This window comes from Clavelina lepadiformis, chromosome 1 (genome assembly GCF_947623445.1).
Source record: "Clavelina lepadiformis chromosome 1, kaClaLepa1.1, whole genome shotgun sequence".
NCBI classification, from domain to species: domain Eukaryota; kingdom Metazoa; phylum Chordata; class Ascidiacea; order Aplousobranchia; family Clavelinidae; genus Clavelina; species Clavelina lepadiformis.
The window spans coordinates 12,299,953-12,322,954 of NC_135240.1; the positions used below are offsets into that span (position 1 = coordinate 12,299,953).

The 23,002-nt window shown below is 36.1% G+C and overlaps 1 protein-coding gene and 1 long non-coding RNA gene across 3 annotated transcripts; both read left to right on the forward strand.

Moving 5' to 3' along the window:
• Positions 1-4,727: 4,727 nt before the first annotated feature.
• LOC143450342 (CCR4-NOT transcription complex subunit 3-like) lies at positions 4,728-15,672 on the forward strand. Of its 2 annotated transcripts, XM_076950862.1 has the most exons (3): positions 4,728-8,249; positions 8,582-8,703; positions 12,867-15,672. In XM_076950862.1, the coding sequence occupies exon 3, from the start codon at positions 12,878-12,880 to the stop codon at positions 15,050-15,052; it is 2,175 nt and encodes a 724-aa protein (XP_076806977.1). In that variant the 5' UTR covers positions 4,728-8,249; positions 8,582-8,703; positions 12,867-12,877; the 3' UTR covers positions 15,053-15,672. The 2 variants fall into 2 exon arrangements, with proteins under 2 accessions (XP_076806977.1, XP_076806969.1); XM_076950854.1 differs by lacking the exon at positions 8,582-8,703.
• A 4,941-nt stretch (positions 15,673-20,613) lies between these two features.
• On the forward strand, positions 20,614-21,202 carry LOC143460679 (uncharacterized). The gene is made up of 2 exons (XR_013117928.1): positions 20,614-20,806; positions 20,993-21,202. It is a non-coding gene; the product is annotated as an uncharacterized LOC143460679 (long non-coding RNA).
• Positions 21,203-23,002: the final 1,800 nt, after the last annotated feature.

Here is a 23,002-nt window from a genome sequence, read left to right on the forward strand (position 1 = left end):
GGACCCACCTGTGAGCCCCATGGCGATAGCTTAACTCCTGAACAACTGAGTCAAAAGACAGCAGACACCTTCTGGAAGACGCTGTCTGCTGGCTTGACAAAATCAAGCGAGCAGACATTATTTTTTTTTTGAAGAGCGAGCACCATTAAGCTGAATTTTGACTTCCAGTGGGGAACCATCAACCATGTCCAAAATAGAGATGAAAGATCGAAAAAAATCCTATAGCTGCAAATTACAATAGCGTCTTCCGGCACTGATTAGTAAATTTTACAGTGGTAGACCATTTTAAAGCTATTGAAAATGATTTCAAGTTTAACATGATAAAGTTAAATTTTAACTTTCGGTGGGGAACGATGCCCAGTAAATTTTAAAACATTTGTTGATTTTGTTTTGATATGTTTTGCTTTGTTGACCCGTGACTACTTCACAAATTAATGTTTAGTTTTACCATTATAGTTTTACATTATTATTTTCTTTATGTTTCAAGTGATATTTGTCCGCGAGATTTTTTACATTATGAAATCGTTGATTGCAGCGAAAGCTGGGGTTTTTGTTCATGTATTTTCATGCAATTCATGCATTTTCAAACTATATTTTCTGCCGCAGTTTGAAATTCGTAGCCCGTCATATTGAAAAATTTTTTGTGGAATTTCCTGCAGCACTTTTTCTCGTCGCAGCCAAGCTTTAAGGAAAAAGAAAATTAACTTGAAAAGTATTCCAATATGAAATTATGTGTCTATGTTCCCAATGATTCTTTGAAATTTTACCAAAAAAATTCATTATCATAACGGTATAATCTGTGCCGGACATGAATTCGTTTATAGAAAATCTTCATGTATATTCAATATTTCTTTCCCAACTGTAATCTTTCAATTTATTATAAAGCTTTTCTATTTTTGTTCCCCGCCGCTTGGTCGAGGGAGACAATTCGAGACATTTTTGTGGTACCACGTGCAACATTTCTTCTCGCCCCAACCAACCTGTTATGATGTTTTGACATTTTTTGCTGGAATTGATTTAGTTTGTACTTATGTGCATTTTAAACGAAATGAAGGTGTAGGTGTGACGTGTTCTTTCTGTAGCGTCAACCTTCATATACTTTACCTTCAACTAACGACCATACCGCTTTGCAAAATCTGCTTGCTTTACTATCGAGAGATAGTACTTTACTATCACAGTAGTAAAGAATACAGTAGTAGACAATCCACATGGGAGGCACACCTTAAAATGAAACGTACAAACCAAGAATGAACTTGAAACAGCGTCTGTTCAGTTCAACACACAAATCTAGAATTACCTTTGTCACAGCGGAATTTTGAAAGAAACTTTGCTAATTACGGCGTCATAATTTAAAACAATTGACATGCAGGTCCCCAAAAATTTACAGAACATGTGTGAATAACATATGCAAAACATTTATACGAATAACCAACTTCATTACATATATGTGAAGGTAAACGCTTATTTGCTTACATGGTGTTTTGCCGAAGCAAAAACAACGTCTTTGTCCCACTTATTTGATTAATTTTTTGTAGAAAAGGCAATCTTTCTACAGCCTCAAACATCTTTATATCCTAGCGATACGTGGTCCAGGTTTCGCAGCCATACGATAGGGTACATGTACACACGGATCTATACAGGTCAGTTTGGGTGGGGAGACGAAGTGGTTGATTTGAAGAGACAAGGTTTTGGAGGCGTCCGAATGCAGCTGCGGCAAGACGAATGCGATTTTTTACATCAGAATAAATGGTGCCAGAAGAGGAAATAAAACTCCTTGAATGGTAGCCCTTCAACTTTGATATCGTCATTTGCATCCAAGATCGAGAGTATTTGCTTTCAAACGACAACAACACGGAATGTAAAGACTGTGGGTCATGAAAGACCACAGCTGCGTCGTGTAGTTCAAACACAGAGTGGTACTGGACAAATGTTTTAGCTTTGAGGTGGTTTGGGTTGAATAGTCCTCCATCAAAGCGTTACCGGATGTAAAACCCATCCTGTATCTCTATTTTATGTTTGGTGGTTAATGAAAAATGCAGGAGAACAAACAAACAAACAAACAACAGCAACCAATTCAATCACATCGCACGCATTGTACAAGCTACAATTTACTTTTTATAATATTTTTTATTTAAATACCTTTTAAAGTGTTTTGTAGCCTATCAGTTTTTATCTCTTTGTGTTGCACTTTTGGTTGATATAAGCGCTAGGCATGTATTTTAGTCGATTTTTAGCAGTTGAAGAATAAATGCGGATTAATTGATCGGTTTACGTTATCAGTGTGTCAGCGCTATAGTTCTTCACAGTCAAGGGTGCTTCGGTTAATGGTAAAAGTGAAAATGAGCCTGGTGTTACGAACCTAAGGTCTCGTAACAGAAATGTTTTTCTAACATGTAACTCTTAATTGAACATTAGCCTAACTTTATCATATTATAAAGTGGTGATACGTTTCAACATTCATATTAAGTCTCTGTCCATTTTTATAAATGCAGTTCACATAATGTTTAAAATGGATTTATAAACCGGAATAAAAATTTATTAACCTGGGATTTTATAATGTTTTTTTCATGAGAAAATTCCGTCCCAGGGTTAATTAATTCGATCCGTGAATTTATTAAGTAATTTTTGGATTATTTCTGAAAGTGTAAGGCAAATTTTCGTTTGATTATGCAAAGGTTGGGATGATTACGACGTCGATGAAATTAAAATACTGATGGATTGCTCTTGCAGCAAGGAATGGTTCTGAACTGTCAAACACGTTTTGAATGAAATTTCAGTACTACTGTAGTTGAGTAATTTTGATGTTCCTGAGTAATTTGATGTTCCTTTTCAACACAGAAATTTTGCAGTTGATGTGAAGCTCATCCATTCAGGCGTTCAGGCAGTCGTGCCTTTACGGCGGATTTACAAAAACAACAACAAAGTAAGGGAGCATGTTGATATCACATCATAACATGGCGATGGCTTATCACGTTGTTTTATATTTATTTCGTTGAAAAATAGTCGGTTGCTATTATGGCCACAAGAATGTGCCCTTTTCTAATATCAACAAAGAAGTGGAAACTATGAGTGAGCGAACTAGGGTTAATGAGTGAAATAAAATTTGTTGAAGTATTTTTTCGTTTTGCGCGATCTGTCCATTAACTTTGTGTCGTCTTGGAAACGATTTGCTTTAAGATGATATTTTCAAACGTCGCCAATAAAATCTTAAGGACCGATGTTAATTGTGGAAGGGATCGTTTGACCTGAAGCGACTTGTAGGCTATGAATCTGCGTACTCGCACTGTTGTGAGGTGGATAAGATGGGAAAAAAGTTTTTTGTTAATATTTTTAACTGTATTGGCTATGTAAAACTTCATTCACTTGTAGGCCTATACGGAGCTATGCATTGCACAAACCCATAAAATCGGAAAGGATGCCTTTAACTAGTGTAGGTAACGTGAATGGCATAAAAACGTTGGGCGACAAACTGGTATGGTGTCAAAAACTTTATTCTCAGACTGAGGAAGTCTTTCCACAACCTAAACTCGGCAATGATTCCTCATCGCTTGAGCCTCGACTACCGATCTTGTCTTTGTGCGAGTTCCGATAGATAAGCTACACACATTTTTTATTATATTTTAAAAATTTTTTCCCCGAATTTGGAACTGTTCATCAAGACAACTGAACAAAGGTAAGCGTCATTCACACCTTCCTCAAGGATACTGCAATGGTAGCGCAACTGGAAATCGAATCCGGTTCGCATTTGGCCTTTGGTAGTTTAACTCTGAAGTAACGTGTGTAAAGCAAAGTAAAACTGTCACGTAATGTTTCAAGACTGTACGTTAAGTGTGTTGTAATTTCGTTCTGTTCGGGTCGATTTAGAATTACAAATGCTGAAACATATACGTATAAGGATTGTTATATAAATTGTTTTGTTTCAATAAGCTGTAGGCCTACTAAGATAAAATGAACGAATGACGAAATCGCCAGTCTGCCAAATGTTTTACAACTCTGACTGTGTCAAGTGCGGATGAAATTTTCGTGACACTAAAAAGCAGGGTGTCTTACTAGACTGAACCTTTAAATCGGTTTGAATTGATATTTTTTGAAACCCGAACCGGAACCCAATATGTTAAATTTGTCAGAACCGAAACCGAACCTGAACCATTGAAGACTAAGAAAAAAAACCTAAACCAGAGTCGAGCCTTTCTAAATTGTAACCACTACTTCAGTACAATAATTTCATCCAATAACTATAGAAAAAGTGTTTATTTTGCTTATTTGAAGACATAGAAAACCTTTTACCTTACCCATTCATGATGAAATTTCATGAGCTTAATGAATTGCTACTTGGGCAGTGTAGAAAAAAAAATAAAGAAAATTATTACCTGGATAATGTCATTTGAACCCAGAGCGAACCGTATATTAGCAAGCTTCCTGAAACTAAACCTGGAGCGAAAGTTATGTGTGCACCCCATGTAAACCTGAATCGGATTAGAACTGGAAAAATGAAAATTTGCAAAACCTGAACCGGAGTTAAACCGTTTTCCACTGCGGTTCGACTTTCTGCTAAAAAGTGTAAACTGTTAACAAGAAGGGTGAAAAGCACTGGTCAAAGAAAAGTCATGTGAAAATTGTGTAATTTCTATGTAGTAGGTACTTTTTAACACAATCTGTATCGCAACCACACAGAACAACATTTTCTCAAAAAAACTATTTTTTACATTGTTTGCAATTGCAAAAGAAATACGTTTACATAGTCGTATCCGCGTATGCCTAATAATTTCTAAACTTTATTACGGAATTTAATTGTTATCCCAGTTTTTAATAGGAGTAGGCTTTTACTTGGTATCTGGCCTAACCTGTTTTATTTCGAAAGCAACGACCTTGGACTTGGAAACCGATTTAGAAGATCGGCAGATCCCGATCTGCTGATACTATAGTCGGTGCTAGCATATAGTCCTTGTGCTATTCTGCCGCTACAGTATACCTCAAAGATGCTAGACACCAGAAATCTGCCTAGATACACGTTTTTTTGGGTCTAGTATATACAAGTGCACAGCCAGATGACGTCACACTTTTGAAAGCTGGCGTCTAGTGTACAAAGGCATTATGTATTTAATCACTTGAACCTAGACCCGATTTTTTAGCTGCACCATCAATTCGCAAAACCAGTCTACTTTTAAACTATGTTAAACTTACTTGTTGGAAAGTTTGTTAAGTGCAGGGAAGATAAAAGTTAATTGCAGTTAATAACTAGTGTTTCATTATTGATTGCGCGGGGGATTTCTCACCCAAAAACAGCAAACTTTTCAATCTGGACTAGGCTATGGCAATATAGTATTTTACAATTAGTCAATATTAAACCTGTCACTAATCAAAAAAATGTAATCTATACATTTAAACTTAAATTTTGTGCAAAGATTCGCATTTTTTTGTTCTGTTCTGAAGACTTAGAGGAAAGTAGAGCAGTATGCTATGACGCAAATTTTGGCGTGATGGTGTGCACTGAAGCCTCATGTTTTTGTTTATTAGTTTTGTAATTATAAATTTGCCTTCAAATCACCAGTTTTTGTTTAAGTATTTGTGATGAATAAAATATTCACCGTGCATGTTGATGAATTTCACGCATACAGGTGCCATACTTTCTGCTACCACCCATGGCAAACAACTAGGTCTATTAAACCCACTAAAAAGTATGGCCATTTTCGACGAGAAATCGAACTTGTAAAGACACAATTGTAGCATGCACAGAAGCCTTAATTTGATTTTTTTCTACAGTTTTCTAAGATAAATCGTGCGTGAAAAGATACAAATTTTGTCATGAAGTAGGCTACATTATGCCGCCTCACTTCTTTGTTTGATTAATATAAATCGGCATACAAACAACCAACTTTGGGCCAAGCTGCTAAAAAATTGCCATGTTATGTCCTTTTCAGTTGGGCTGAAAAGTTTCTAACCAATAACTATGATGTATCAGGCGTAAAATCTGGAACAGAAATTTAATTTGTCAGCATAAAGGAAAATTGTGGCATTTTTTTCATTGTAGGTACGGGACATATTTTGGTGTTATGGGCTTAGCCAATAGATTTATCTTTAGGAAGCAAACAATCGGGAAGAAAACATTACCTGATTATTAACCTATGTAAGTATTTATACACCTTGTTATAGATACATGATATTTGACACATTTTAAGTCTGTTGCCCAAGTATACAACCATACAAAAGGAAAAGACAGAAGCAGCTTGTTTGTACACTTCTGCACTACATGCTATGTTCACTATTAAACACAAAGTTTTGGGGTTCTACGTAACTACAGATAGATAGTAGACTGCAAACATTGTAGTATGCATGCAATTTATTTCATGTAAACTTTTTTTGTGGCAAGCATTTATCTATTTGCAATCAATTTTTACTCATTATTTAATATAATAATAAAGATCTTAAACTGCAGTAGACAAGTATAAAAATAAAATGTCCGACCTTGTTACAGTTATTGATAACTTAGCAAATATTTGTTAAATGGCGAAGAAAAAGGTATTGGGAAGAGTGATTCCCAGGGTCAAAACATCTGTCCTAAAACAGCTTATTAGCCTTCATCAAAGTCTTCTGCAACACTACAGTGTTAGGAAGCAAACAGTAAATAAATCAATACAGTTTCACCTTATAACTACTTAACTTTTGTCTCACTTAATTGTGCCTTATATCCTGTTGTTGAAGTCTTAGCGCTAATCCATTATTACAACTGCCTCGACACTCAACAAAAATGATATGTAAGGGTGTGCTTCTTTTAAACATATGCAATTGTCTTCTTGATTTGATCGATTCCATATACATTTTGTAAGATTGTTTATGATAAGTTACGAGAAAATTTACCTGGGAAAGTTATTTAAAGAGCATAACCATATATTTTACCATTAGTTAAATAACTGTTACTAACAACTGCATGTGCAAGCAGTGGCATTAGTATAAAAGCATGTGTTATAATTAAGTGGCAGGCTGGTAGCAAGTTTGGTGGTAGCCAAAACCGTAAGTCAATTGCTGTAAAAGCCACCAGTTGATTGATACATATGGCAATTCAGTTGCTTCCTAACCAGTGTGTCACACCAAACAGCAAACGTTTAATTAACCAACTAAAATAATAAATCATTCCATTTGCAAGACCTTTAATGTAAACTTACTTTAGGAGTGAAAAGTTTATCTTTGAACTTCTGAGGACAAAAATGTTAATCGTCTTAAAATCAGGCCGAGTAAGTACAGTGCTCAACTGGTTGTTGCAAGTAATCGATTTCAGGTAATCTTCTAAACTGAAAAATTTTTCCTAACCAGTTTGTCCATTTTGATTTTGGACTGTTGTCCCAGTAATGTATGCGCTGTTTCTGCTATGCCACCGAATTCAAATGAAATAACAATGCAGTTTTAAATATGATGTTTCTGCTATACCAAGTCTTCGTGCATTATATGGTGTTTGAAGTGCCCCTGCCCTCGTTAGCAAAAGCCTTAGAAGTGATTACAAAAAATATCAATTAAACAAAAATAACTCACTGATCTACTGTACGTTCACTTGTGATTCTAGGCCTACTAGCAAAGCTTCACCAGTAGAAGTTCTGCATCTGTTACCATCTACTCATTTGTTTTAGCCTATTGTTATGTAGCACATTAATTATACGTATTGACATGCTGGTGGGGTGTTTTTTTTAATGTGTTGATGTTTGTGCTCAAAGAACTTATCACTATGTGTTGGTAGCTGTTTAAAACATTGCTTAATTTGAGATGTTGGCCAATATCATGGTTAGGTTATGGCATATAGTGACCAGGCATGTGCCTTTATTGAGGCGATGCCGCATTAATATGTAAGTTATTGGTAGGTAGGTAATAAGCTAACTGTAAGAAAACCATGTAAGTTTTTGCACATATACCAGTCACACAATCATTTAAGAGATATTTGTCTGTTTAACTGCATGGCATTCTTTATGGGTAATTAGTTGTCTGTTGCAACTTAGTATCTTTCCATTTTATATTCACGATATTGAAATTGCCTTTTCTTGTCAGGCAGCATTTATCAAATATTTAACTAAACCATGTTTTGAATAGAACCGTATAAACACTCTTTTTGTTATTTTTTATATGAGTTTATAGAGTTTGTTCTAAAACCTTCATATGCTGCTTGTTATTCACATTTAAGCTATGTGTTTTCTATTCTTAGATGATTAACTTGTTCTTTAAATGCAAATATATTTTTGTGTGTATCTCAAGCAAACGTGCAGGTGAGTTGGGTAAATGTATGGTTAGTAATGTGAAAAGTTATTAGTAATATGTACACTATAAGTTAGTGTGGTCTAACTTCAGGGCCACAGACCATTTGGGGATTTCCAAGACATTGTATTGTGTTTGCTAACATTTGCGTAGTTTATAGCAAAATTTGATTTTGCAACACAAGCCCAGTTCTAACAACAGATTCTGGTTGAAACTGAAAATGAAACTTGAAATTGAAATAGTTTGTGATCATCTGATCATTAGTTGTTGGGTCACAGAGGGACGTTGTTTGTTCACAATCTAAGAAGTGTGACATGCAGTGAATACCCTATAAATTTTTTAGGTGAATATCTCCGGGCATCCAGGCTAGTTAAAGTGGTTGTTCCTAAAGAAAGTTGAATGCCCAAGTTTGGCGACTTGAAAAGAGCAAGTCACAAATCTGAACGTCTATAAAAAAGCCAACAAGTAAAGCTATTATATTTCTTCATTGGTGTACTTTCATATCATCAAAACAGTTAAAACTGAGTTCATAATTATGCACAAGCTAATTCGTTTTAATGTAGTTGATTTAAAAGACAAGATGCAATTTAAGTTGCAGTTGCATACTTATGTTGAAAATTTTACAACATTGCGCAATTTTTTAAAAAGGTTGAGTCAGTACATATTTGTATATTGCTTGCAATGATACCTCAAGAAACTAAGACAAATAGATGAAAATATCAACACTGGAATTGTAGTAGAAGTAATATGTCATTTACTTGTTGGATGGGATTATAAATTATAATTAGTTAACAATGATTGCTTTTATTTCTTGATTATCACATATTTAATTTTAACTAATTGAAGAGTGTAGTTTTAAAAGTGACTCTGTCAAATTTTGGTGGAGTTTAAGTTAACAGTGGGAAAATGTTATCACTTGCACAACTAAAATTTTTGCAAGACTTTAGCACAGAAAAATTTGTTGAAGTCATCGTGAATACGGGAAAGCCTTCAGCACAGAGGTGACTTCAAATAAACTTTTAAAACTCCACTTATCAATTTTGCTTGTGGGTACAAGCTGACTTAATTTGTGGCTCACAGTAAATTTAAGTTAACTACACAGCTATATCTGCAACCTTCACAATTCTTTCAATGGTTAATCTTTTTCAAGTATCGGTATACAGTCGACTCCGCTTAATTCGGACACTTTGGTTCCGCTCACTTTTGGCCGAATTAAGCGGAGAAACGGCTTTGTCCGAATTAAGCGGAAAATCAATTGTTCGTTTCATAGTCATGCGTAAAGGCAGACAACGCATTTAAAATACTGTACTGTTGCGTAATATATGAACTGCAGCTGGGCTATACTGCAGTAATTGGCACTGATGGCATAAAACGTCTACGTTTACTTTAGTGAGCAATTTCACTTTTTCTGCTAAACTTTGCTGTACGATTTTGTTCTACAAGATAGACGCAATTGTACCGAAGTAAAAGCGACTATGAAATTGGCACGGCCTTATATGAGTTCATTGTCGATTGTTACTGCATCGATCGTCATTGTTTCACCATAATTACTCATAATGCAATTGCATCTTGTGTTAAAACGAACAAAGTGCTGTTTATTATGTCGTAACCTAACGATAGGAATTGCCAACCTGTGTCCGAATTAAGCGGAGAATTGTTCGAATTAACCGGAGTTTTTTTTACTTTTGTTCCGTTCCCGAGCATTTTGGCCGAATAAAGCGGTTGTCCGGTTTATCCGGTGTCCGAATTAAGCGGATTCGACTGTATATCAGGGCTGGGCAAACTTTCTGACTTGAGGACTGCAATGTCATAAGAATCTCTTACATCTTATATAATTGTTGCTGATATCTTTCGTTCCCAGACTTGTGTTTCCTGATCTATAAAAAGTTTCATTGGTAGCTATTGCAGTAAAATAGATTTTTACCAACTATTTTCATTATATAGATTTGTGTTAATTTCACATTGGGCACTTAACTAACATTGATATCTCACAAATTACCACAGGTTCTAAGTTTATGGAATAATATGAGTTAACTTTTTATTATCTTATGGTACCGTTAATCTTTTGATAAACTCATTTTAAATATGGTATCATTGTCAAGCATAACAGGAACTGTGCATGAACTGTAGTTTGCAAACTTCGAATATATGTTGCACTGTGATCTAAATGCAGTATTGAGTGAATAATATCCGTGAAGGCATAATTACAGTAACGAAAGTATCACATTGTTTTTGTACAGTGTAGGCTTCTCAAAGTTTCCTCATGGCATTCCACCAGCACTTTAGAAGGTTGTTTAAGACATAGTATATGATTATTTATATATAACCCAATGGCTGTTAGCAAGACCTAAATATATTTTGTGACAGGAGGCGTCTTTTATAAGTAAGTGAAAAATGAAAAATCTTAGTTTTTTTGCTTAGTACTGTAATGCTGATTGGCTTCACCCTGACCTGGCTTTCATTTTAGGGTTCAACCAATTCTTTACGTATTAAAGGAATGGAGTCAATCCTACATTTCGGTTTCAAATGCATACCAGCTACATTTATTATTATATGACAGTGGCAATAAAATACTTGTATATCAAGGGTCGGCAATTACCTTTTTGTGTGATGCGCAAATTTCGTTTTGGAGTTTCACATAAACCAAATCTTTTTAAATACCCAAAGACGCAACCTTAAAGAAGTTCAACAGATTCTTTATCTTGCCCTTGCTAAAAACTTTTCCATTATGTATGACAAGACTTATGCTCAATATGCCATAGAATTCTTTCTACATTGTTTCAGCTGGTTTGTCAGTAATACAGGCTACTCCGCCTTCCAATATGATGGCTAACTGAAGTGTAAATAAAACTGATGAAAACTGTCTGTTACAGTGACACTATATAAAAATTTACAAAGTCAGTCAGGTTATGTTATGGATACAAAATTTGCCCAACAGCAAAGACCAATTGTGCTGCAATGCATCATATGCTCGTCCTTTTGTATTTATTCATCTATAGATAGCTAGACAATGACTTTTCATACAGAAGCACAGTAAAGCACATTTCCATACCTTAAACGCTAATTTTTCATTATTTGCAAACGACATAACTCTATGTTGCTTTACTTTAGTACTTAAACAACTTATTCAATGTAACCGAGTGTAAATAAATGTGATTTTTCAAGATTAATTTGATGACACCAATTCGTTTGTGATGTCATTGCACCCCTATTGTTCACAATTTAACACCAGATAACCTTGGCCGAGAAAATGTTTAATGGCCTTTTTTGTCACAGATTCTCAAATTTTTAGAGGGAATTTCCTGCTTTTGGCTCCACCAAGACTGCTCCCAACAATAAGGCGAAATATTATGAGAATATCTTTCGGTGGAGCCAAACTTAATTATTTCCAATATGTGAAACATACTGGAATCTCATGACATTAATGTTCAGTAGTAGTAAATGTTTTTAAGCCTTTACCCCTTCATGTGATTTTATTTTTCTGGTTGTGTAATGTGTGAATATTGTGAGAAATACATTTAATACTTTCCATAACTTGACAGCTTTTATTAACAGTAGCAAGAGTCCAAACAGATGAACATTTCTTGTTTATTATTATAGATAGATATTATCAGTAATCATGAGGTTATTTGATAGACAAAATATTGTGATATGGACTATGGTAACTTTAATGGTTTATTTGTATTGTATTGTCTGCTATGGTACACAAAAAAACAGTGTGCGGTTAAGTACTTCTTTTTCATACACTAGCCAATTACAAATTGAAATTTATTTATAACTTGAAAATCACTGCTAGAGTGCACACCTCTGCAAAGGCAGCTCAATATGTTTCTGATTATCTTGATCCAGTATGACCCTGATTACATTAAGATGTGGCTTAATTAGTTCGTTCATCTTTTTGCTTTTTAAAATTATGCATGAGCAGATTAAGCAGTTAGTAATCGATTTTAACGGATGGATTATTGCCTAAAGTAGCCCAATGCTGTAATCCGAAAACCTATTTGCAAACCAATGTTCTTTTTTTTCTAGAAACAAGCTATGTGTCTTAATTTTTGTGAAAAAAGGATGGTCAAAGTTTTATATTCAATGTGTGTTTGATGACTAGAACAGACACTGATGAGAATTATAGCCGTATTTTTTTAAGAACTGAATAAACAGAAAAATTTTTTTATATTTTCGCATGTTAAATTTGTTTTGGGATCTACTAAATCTGCTTTGAGTAATCATAAAAAAGTTCTACAAATTTCATGCAATACTTGTGCAAGTTGTGCTTTTCACACACGTCTGGATATGGTTTGGAACTGCATTTTCACCATTTGTAAAAATTTGACCAAAATCAGATAGCAGATTTTTGAATAATGTTACTAACAGACATACAAACAAGCATGAAAATATGACTATCTTTGTGGAGTTATTAACTGGTGTAAACTCCCATATTTATAAACAGTTTAAATTCCAAATTTCTCTTTATATCTCAAAGTTAAATATAACATGCAGCACTGAACTTTATTGTATGAGACTGTGCAATATGCTCTGGTAGAATTTGTTTAATAGGTCTGCTCTGGGACCAAATCATCCTATTGTGGTGTAAGATTTTTCCAGAATTTTAATATGTCTTTTATGTTTAGAATAACCGACAATGGCTGATAAACGCAAGCTGCAAGGTGAGATGGATCGGTGTTTCAAGAAGATTTTGGAAGGAGTTGACACATTTGAAGATATTTGGCAAAAGCTTTATAATGCCAACAACACCAACCAAAAAGATAAATATGAAAGTGATTTGAAAAAAGAGATCAAAAAGTTACAGAGGTTAAGAGATCAGATCAAAACGTGGGCCGCTTCCAATGAAGTAAAAGACAAGAGGCCGTTGTTGGAACATCGTAAGCTGATTGAAACTCAGATGGAAAGATTTAAAGTTGTTGAGCGTGAGACCAAAACAAAGGCATATTCCAAGGAAGGGTTGGGTTTAGCAACCAAGATTGATCCTGCTCAAAAAGAGCGAGATGAAACAATGCAATGGCTTCAAGTAACAATAGACGCAATTAATCGACAAGTTGATTGTTTTGAAAGTGAGATTGAATCAGTAAACTCCCACTCAAGGAAGAAGAAGTTGGATCGGGACAAGCAGGAGAGAATCGATGAGCTCAAGAGTCTCCTGGGGAAGCATCGAAGCCACATCAAGAATCTTGAAACACTGATGAGGATGCTACATAATCAATCGATTCTTCCTGACAAAATTAACGTGATTCGAGATGACATCGAATACTATCTTGAAGCTTGCCAAGATCCAGATTATGAAGATAATGAGTTCATGTATGAGGATATGGGTCTAGATGAATCCTTAACTGGTAGCATGGCCACCTCTGCTGCTTCACCATCGGACAAGCAGTTGAACAGCAGCTTCAGCAACAACAGCTCAAAAGATGACGATGAGTCTTTCATGAAGCTTGGAGAGCACTCAATTTCCCCCAATTCAATGAATCATTCTTTCTTGCCCAGTGCAAAAGAAGAAGAAGCCAGAAAACGAAATAAATCTGATGATATAATTTCACCTCGAAAACCAACCAATACCAATTCTCAAAGGCAGCCTACTTCAAGGTCTCTATCATTTCCCGCACCTACACCAAACCCAGTGATATCAAATAAGCAAAGTGCAAAGAGTGTGCATGCTGTCCATAACCAACCCTATGCTGCAGCCGCAGGTGGAATGCAGTCGGTTATTGTAAATCATGCATCATCTTCCACAACAATCGTGAAGTCAGATGAGCCAGTAAGATCTCCGTCGCCATCAAAAACCAGCCAACCTTCTAGGGTTAACGATACGTCGTTATCGTGGTTAACAAGCAATCATGTTTCATCGCCTGCAGAGTTTAACAATGCAGATGTTCGGAATGCTATCAACAGCATCGTATCAAGTGTAGCATCATTATCCGTCACTGCCAACGGTAATTCTACCACTGCCACTACCACCACCACCACAAGTGTCAGTGCAGTATTGCCAGACCCGACAACAGAAGTGTCAGCACCAACATCATCCGTTGCTGTCACTTCTACAAGTAATGCTCTTGACAGTAACAGCTTATCACATACAATACACAACGGTCAAATGCCTTTACTTGACAGTTTAACATCTTTGAAAAGCATGGCGGAGCAAGTAGTGGTCAATGCTGGATTAGAGCAGCAAATCGAAACCTCTGTAGTGTTTTCTCACAATTCTTCAGAGTCATTAAATCCTGTAACAGTCCAAACAAGACCCGATTTAGCTTCTCTTGTCACTCAGCAATCTACATCTTCACAAAAAATATCAAGCGGAGTTGGTGAAGCAAGGATTCAGCCTTTACTTGGTGTTGCTCCACTTGGCCCTACGTCATTGAATAAAGAGCAAATGTATCAACAAGCCATGCTTGAAGCCTGCTGGCGACACATGCCCCATCCTTCAGATTCTGAAAGGCTACGCCATTATCTTCCTCGCAACCCTTGCCCGACCCCATCCTATTACCACCAAACCTCTTTACCCCAACATGATTCTCTGGAGTTTTATCTGCGTTTGTCGACGGAAACCTTGTTTTTCATATTTTATTACATGGAAGCAACGAAAGCCCAATATATGGCAGCAAAGGCACTCAAGAAGCAGTCTTGGAGGTTTCATACGAAGTACATGATGTGGTTCCAGAGGCATGAAGAACCGAAAACCATAACTGACGAGTACGAACAGGGAACATACATCTATTTTGATTATGAAAAGTGGGGGCAGCGAAAAAAAGAAGGTTTCACTTTTGAATACCGATACCTGGAAGACAGAGAACTGCAGTAAGGTGCACACATTCCATATTTCTATCGTGCAATCTCTTTTGCCAAACCAATAAGCTGAAGTTACTGTGACGCATATTCAATCTTTCGGTATATCTCAGCTATGGTGCTGGGTGGCCTCCATTATTCAACATGACTGCTAGAAATATCGGATAATCTTTGTCTTGCGCACTTACTTTAATTTGAGAGTTTAGAAGAGGCTTAATGCGGACTGTCGAATCTTTCTATGGCATAAAATATCAATGCACTTGTCTTTATTTCTAATTGCAAATCTTCAGGTTCAAAATTTTGACCTATTTTTAGTCTATTTTATTTACGCTTTTTAATATTTGCCTCAACGCGATCCTAGTTGTTGTATCGCTTGCTAAATTCCGTAATTCGAGGTATCATAATAGGGCATCGTCAACTGATTGGAATGGTAGACCACCCAGTTAAATTCATACTCAAAAGTAGGTCGTAATTTGAAAATGCCATTGAATATGTTGATTTATTTTTGCTTCGTCACTTGCTTCCCTATTGAAGTACCATTCAAAATGCAACGGTAAAAATTTTGCTACGTTTGGCAGTTACCGATTTCTGTACTGCTTTTTCACGCATAAATAGAAATAAAAGGGCGTGCACTGATTCTCTATTAACCTATGTTTGAGCAAGGATTCCAGACGTTTGGGAAAAGTCGGGTATAAAAGGTGTTGTTGGAAAGAAAAGGCACCCACTTTTCAACAATTATCATAGTTTATCACGATTGGAACTGTATTCTACAACTGCCAATGCGTATCACACTAAGTATGTTCCTTCCAAAGTTTTATAACTTTACAAACTAGGCCCCTGATAAGTTTATATGCAAAATGTCAGGGAGCCCCCTGAGACATTTTTCGATTATTTGTTTTTTTTTTCAGTACTTCTCAATAATGAAACAAATCAAGAAATTAGCCCCGTTTTCGAAGTCGGACAGGGCAATAAAATTCCACACCCTAGAACTAAGAGCGGTTTTTTTCTGGTATGCTTGGAAGTAAGGCGATTTATCTTAACTGCGTATTACATGCAGCTATCATTGTTTACTTGCTTTCAAAATGCAGAAATTCTCATTGAAAGTTGCCGTCGAATTGGTTTGTCGTTGTAGGTGTGAAACATAACAAAACCAATGGGCAGAGTTTGTACGACACCTGTAATAGTAATAAGTTATGGAAAAGCATCAAAGCAATTGTTGTTTTAATTATTTTAAAGTGACTATTTCACGGTATGTATAGGTCACGCAGCCTGTTGTTAAAGATAGGTGGTTAGATTAGAAGAATGGATATGCAAAATGTTGATTTTAGCTATTTAAGATTTTATTGGAGTTAGATTAGGACGTAGATTTAGGTTACTATGTTATACCATTTAAGTTTGATCAACTAGAAACTGAAAAATAACCAGCCTTTTCGGCTTTATCACTAGTTCCCTTTCTCAAGCACATGCTAATAACAACTTGCTTGATTTTTTCGTTCCCACCGCGACTTTGACGAAAAATATAATGATTAATTGATTGAAAGTATAGCAGTGAAGTGAACAAGTCCGTCATTAGCTTAGTACACCGCAGGAGGCGTACAGAATTCCAAGTTGGGTGCAATCACAGCTTACAACAAGTCTTAGCTATGCTCCACAGGCTACCTGGCATAGTTTAGTTTTCCATGTAAGAGCAAGCCCCGGGGGCTTGAACACAGCTTGAATAATATCCAGAGTTTACATTAGATTAAAAATTGCAAAGTGGAATGAGCGACCTCTTGTAACGGTACTAAGCGTAGAACCATAAACCTCTTAGAAATATTAACTGAAGTATTTGGGATTATAACAAACGTCAATAACCTACTTCTTATTATACTGTAGGCAGCAGGTTAGGCCTACTTTAGGTTACCGGGAAGCTATACTTTCTGTCTTCATTAGAATCAGCAGCTTACTTACTGATGCTCTCATTTACTAATAGATCTTTTGTTGTTAACACGGCATTGTAACTTTAGTGACTGATGCATTTCAATGGAGACATGCAAAAAGTTGGCAGGCCATAAACTACATCTATTGAAACAAATTAAAATTTTCCAAACAGAATAATGTAAAGAATTAGCCTACTGGAAATATCGAAATTAAAACTGCAATACTATATAACTTCCAAGAATTTGTCAAGCTGGATAATTCCAAACAAACACGCAAAAAGACCGGAATATACCAGAATAGACATTATAACAGGAAACTACTAAGTACTAACTCAGATAAATTCTTACAAGAAATATATACAGCCCTGTAAAATACTATTGAGCTACAGAGTTAACTATAGCCTACTGGAAATTTTAAAACTGGAAAATGTAAAACCGGAAATTCAAATTGCTTATTCTAACATAAATATAACAGACTGGTTGCGTAAAACTTTGATCAAATTTTAAAAGAATAGATTTTTTATACCGAGTAATAGGTTGCATATTATAATTATACGTATATTAACCACTACTCAAGTTTTTGTCAATGGTTGTGCATTTTAATCTGCATTACTGGGTATACTGGCTGTCAATTAGTAGACCTAGCGTTTTTAATTTATAAGACAAAATTGTAGATTAATAAAATAATCCAACTCTGAAGTAAATTTTATAATAATTTATCAGTGAAGCTAAATTCAGGTACAGTTGTCATTTTTTAATTATATACAGTAGGCTATTCAGTTTAACCACAACGTATTCTCCGAAGTGAAGGAGCCTACCGCAGTAGTGTATAAGCTATTAATTTTACCACCGCAGTGCAAATTCAATTAGGAATAACTTGGGAAAGTATTAAGAAAGATCTTCGGTTACTTGCCCAGGTAGGCGGCTCCGTGGCTCAGTCGGTAACTACGTTAACTTGCAAAGCCATTTGCGAAAAGTGTGTTCAAGTTCTGAATTTTGCTTTTGAGCGAATGAACGTCAACCGCTACAGCTCTACTATACAAATAGCCTTCTTTGACCCAAATCAAGGAATTGTCCAGTGGAAGAAATCATCGCGTGGCCTGCGGAAGGGCCTCTATCTATGGGCATTGGCAAGGTATTCTCTAAATCTAACCCTTCCGCTCTGTGCTTGCCGCATTACATCTTGATCTTGTGCCCGTAGATATTTCTTAAACTCACCTGGTGCACTATATGATTAAACTTTCGAGCTTGATTGTCAGCAATGCAGCAGATGCAATACCTGCTTATAAACCAGTGAGGAAATACTTTTTTCATCCTTGAAGTTGTTGATACACAGGGTACATCAGAGGGAAAGTCCCTAACCTGCTCGAACAGCAGGAGAGCCTGGATAGAAAAGTTTCCATCGTTTTTATTATTGCATGACAGATATCATGATGTCTTTATGCCAAGAGCATTCGCGTGCTATTTCCTGTTTGTTTAGCGCACTGCTGTAATTGAATGGAGATCTAGAACGAAAAAACGTATAACCGAGTTACTCGAGATAAGCTCTGGAGAGTACTGCAAGAATACGGTATTGATGGTAGTTTACTAGTAGGCAGTAGCCATTAAATTAGGCTTACCATACGTCCCGTTTTAGCCGGGACAGTCCCGTTTTTTAAGGCTTTGTCCCGGCGTCCCGGTCAGTCATCCAAAAAGTCCCGCTTTGGCATTTAGTCAGCCACCATTGCCCTACACTACACGAATATTAGCATGCTGTGATTGGTCTGTTTAGCCAACTTGCTGAAGAGCAATGCTCGATGCGTGTTCTTGTTTCGTTGTGTTAAATGTGAAAGTAATTGTTAGGTCATTGTAGCAGGTAATTGCTCCAGTAATGAGTTGATTGTTAGCGCATGCGCTAGTTAACACTGACTTTTCCTGCTGTGATTTTTATGAGAAAATAAAGTCGAATAAAGACTTCTTGAAGAAAGTATTGTCTACAGAAAAGTATGATTGGACGATTATGTAAATTTACAAATGCTTGAACATTGTTTTGTTTCCTAGTAAAATGCATTATTTTAGTTTTTCTCTGTGTCTTACTACTTTAGTTGTCCCTGACGATAGGAATCCAAAATAGTTTCATACTCCTAGTAAAATATGAACCACATTTGTCTGATAAGATTCGTTGTTCTGAAGCGTCCCGGTTTTCAATCAGAAAAATATGGTATGCCTACATTAAATCAATGTACAATTGCCCTAAAGTTTATGTTTGTTTGAACAGGGTAAAGTCAAAACCGTTTACTGTAGATGTTAGACTCTTCTAGGGTTGTGTGCTGTCACCTTTCCTTTTCACAATTTACAGAAACCGGATAGACAGGCACAGCCTTGTTGAAGAGTGTGTCATGGTTGGAAGCAATAGGATCAGTTATTTGCTGTTTGCAGATGACCTAGTTCTTCTGGCTTCTTCCGAATCTGACCTCCAATATGCACTCGATTGTTTTGCAACTGTTTGCAATAACTCCGGGATGAAAATAGAATAAAAGAAACTGAGGTAGTCCGCTTCTCTAGAAACCCTGATCCCAGTTATCAGTGCTCACTGTAAGTGTGCGGGGGAAAATCGAAACAGGTAGAGAAGTTCAAGTATCTGGGAGTGCAACTCACGAGTGATGGAACACAAAACATTGAATTAGGCACACAAATTGGTATAGCAAGTGCAGGCATACGTGAGCTACAAAGTTCGATTTTCATGAAGCGAGAGTTTTCTAGGACCGCAAAGTTTTCAATTTTTAAGTCAGTTTTCCTTCATGAATCTTGTATGATGACTGAAAGATTGCGTTCACCGGTGCTTAATTGCTGCAGAAATGGGATTTTTAAGAAAGGTTTATTATGTAACGCTACTAGATCAAATGCGTAGCACAGAAATCCGTAAATCTCTACATTTTGAGCACCTACTTTTTCGAATTGAGAGGTCCCAACTACGATGATTTGGTCATGTCACCAAAATACCTCAGAAAAGACTTGCAAGCTACGTTTTGCTCGCCACACCAACCAGCAAAAGACCAACGGGTCGACCAAAAACCAGATGGTACAATTACATCCCTGGCCTGTCCACGACTAGGTATCCCTTTTGCCGAACTGACAGACGTGGCGAAAGATCGCGAACTGTTCCTGGAGCTCCAACAGCTGCTCCTCCAACGACCCTCTTGAGAGGATGAAGTGGGTTTCAAAAGAAGAGCTAGAAGAAAAATATTGTTTTCTAAAAAAAAAGTTTTTTCTGTAAATTGCGTAAGATTTTGCTTACAAACTGATTGCAATATTAGATTACGGTCTACTTTTTATGTAGAATAGAGAGTATAGGTAAATGGATTTTTTAATTTTGTTATTACTCTGGCTTTAGAAATCAGTTGATTTCTTGAAAATTCAAGCTTGTAGTAGGTTAAACAGTTTGGTTGGGGATATGTGATATGTCGGAAATTGTAAGACTTTTGTGACATGCTACATTGGCAGTACGCAACTAGATCTTTGTTCGTTTGATGTTTTTGCATTTAAGTATAACAGCAGCGTTTTCTTTTGCAATATCACTATATGTGTTTTTTTGTATAGGCTAATGGAATTAAAATGAGATAAACCTATTCTAGCAAAGCTTTTACAGTAAGCTATCATATAGCATTAAATATAGATAACGCCTAATATCTAATTAAAACCACCTTTAGTTTATATTACTCAATATTTCATAATTTGTTTCTGGTAGGCCTACCAAGTTATCATAAATGCCCGTTCAGTCCATTGTGTATGACGTCCGAAGCATCTCAAAACTTTGTCCAGAGTCACACTATACTTTCGAAAGAGTTGGGTCTTTCAACCGCTCCTACTAAGTAATATGTTGCACTGCAAACTGTTTACTATAATCTCTGTTGTCAGAAATTAAAAATTTTTTGTAGAAACAAATTTCTCTGATTTTGAACAAAAAAAATAATTTTTATAAGTTACAGTTTATACTTTATAGCATTTGAGTTCAAAAATTGAAAAAATAACCGAAGTGTTACCACTTTCCCCTACAGAGCGGTAGCGTTCCGCGAGATTTGGATGACAGGAGTGGTTGCTCTACTCCGACATCTAGTTCCATTGAGCGGAAGAAATGCTCATACGAAGTTGGCATTTTTGTTCAAGCTTGCAGGCTTGGAATGGGACAGATCGTAAAAGAGTATTTATAGCTCGTTAGTAAATAACTAACGTAAATAATTTGCTGTTGGTTTAAATAATGTGGTAAGTTGTTTTTAGTTGTTCATTAGGCTACGATATTGAAATTTAGTCCAAAAGCTGTATTTATAGAGACAACAGTGTTTTTACAGACAACGGCGCAAAACCATTGTTTAACGTTTAATTCTGTTTTAGACAGTTACACTATAATTACTTGGTGTTTTGGAGAATTTTCCTGTCACGAGTGATCTGTAATTGTCGCTTGATCTTTGTATTTTGCCCCAGGGCGGCGTAGAACACAGATCAACAACTCGTCGCAAATATACCGGCTGGTTTATAATTTGGTGTAAACTAGCAAGACATCGTTAAAAATGTTTCGGTAGACAAGCATTTTCTAAATTCGACTCAATATCTTTTTTAAAACTACGTCACATCCACTAAAGTGTCGGATAGGTATAATTTCCTTAAAGTTGCGAGTTACCGTGTAGCCCAATTTTTTGTCACACCTATTACGTCACACCATGGCTGACAGGAACATTCAGAATGATAGTTTCTGCAAACAGGATGCTGTGTAGAGAAAAGGCAGCTCAGTCGTGACTCGTTATGTTGCCAGATTAAAGTATTTTTCTCGGGATAACTCATATGACGTTTTCATTACTGAAGGTGTGGTTAAAGCTAAAGTGCATTTTAAATGAGCAAGGGAAAAAAGGTCATCTGACTACAATCGGCAAGCAGATTTTACAATTGCATATACAATCATTTTTTAAGAAACTTTTGGGTTGTTAGCAACTAGGCTTTTAGTTTCATTTGGCAACAAATTTTTGAGGCGGAGTTTCTTGATTTGTCAAGACATGAACTTGTTTTTAACCAAAATTTACTGAGCAAAAGCCGAATTAACTGTTTTAAATTAAGAAACTAACAAAATGGAGTTAACTACAAAGTTATGACTAGCACTGTACAAAAGTAAACAATACCGAGGTCGCTTCTAAAAACAACACAACAGTCAGCGGGCAAACGAGCAAACGAGAACGGTTCAAGGAAAGAGGCCTCTGCAATTTCCTTTGAAAATCGAGTGTAATCGCCGTTGTGGCCATAGCATTTCTTTAGTCTAATTAGTAATTACAGACATACAAACATGTTGCCTACTACACTGAGGTTGCCAATGTGCCAGGTAATCCGTTGCGACCACTGCGAGGCACTTTGCTTTGAGGTTGGTGTTCTTGAAATCTTGACAGATTTGCAATGTTGTGATGACACAATGCCGAAACATTAGCTGATCAGGTTTCAAGTAGCCTACCGTACAAGGATAAACTGTGTTATTGCGTTATTCGATTGGCTACACGTCGATTCAAAATATTTGCTCATGTCACGACGTTAACTGGGCCTTTAGCCCTGTACATGCTGTTATCGATATTTAGCTTAACGATTTCCATATGGCAATTTGTTTAGGCTTCTTCAAATAGAAATATTTATGGGACGATATGTAATCCTGTATCCGCCTTTACACTCTGTTATGTACGTTATCAAATAAGCAGTTAGTCCGTGCACCTGTACCATAAACCCCCTGGCGTTATAATGTACATGTGAGAAATTTTAGTAGAAAGAAAATCTCGCGCCTGTTTTTGAAGTTTCCGCCTGGTAAATCTCGATGGCTTTTTGGGTGGTCCATAAGACACTATAAAGTATGTTATTGTTCGTGTGATTTTAGTAAGTTGTAATGCACCCGTAAATACTTGATCTACTTAATAGCAACCTATTGGCATTATTTTATACCATTTATCAAAAGTCTGTTTTAAAATAAAGTACAGTATATAGGTTCATTTCAATAACTTGCTTGTTTTATTTGATTAATATGTCCCAAATGTTTAATC

Coding starts and splice junctions, on each gene's coding strand:
- LOC143450342 (XM_076950862.1), top strand. CDS start 12,878: ATGGCTGATAAACGCAAGCTGCAAGGTGAGATGGATCGGTGTTTCAAG.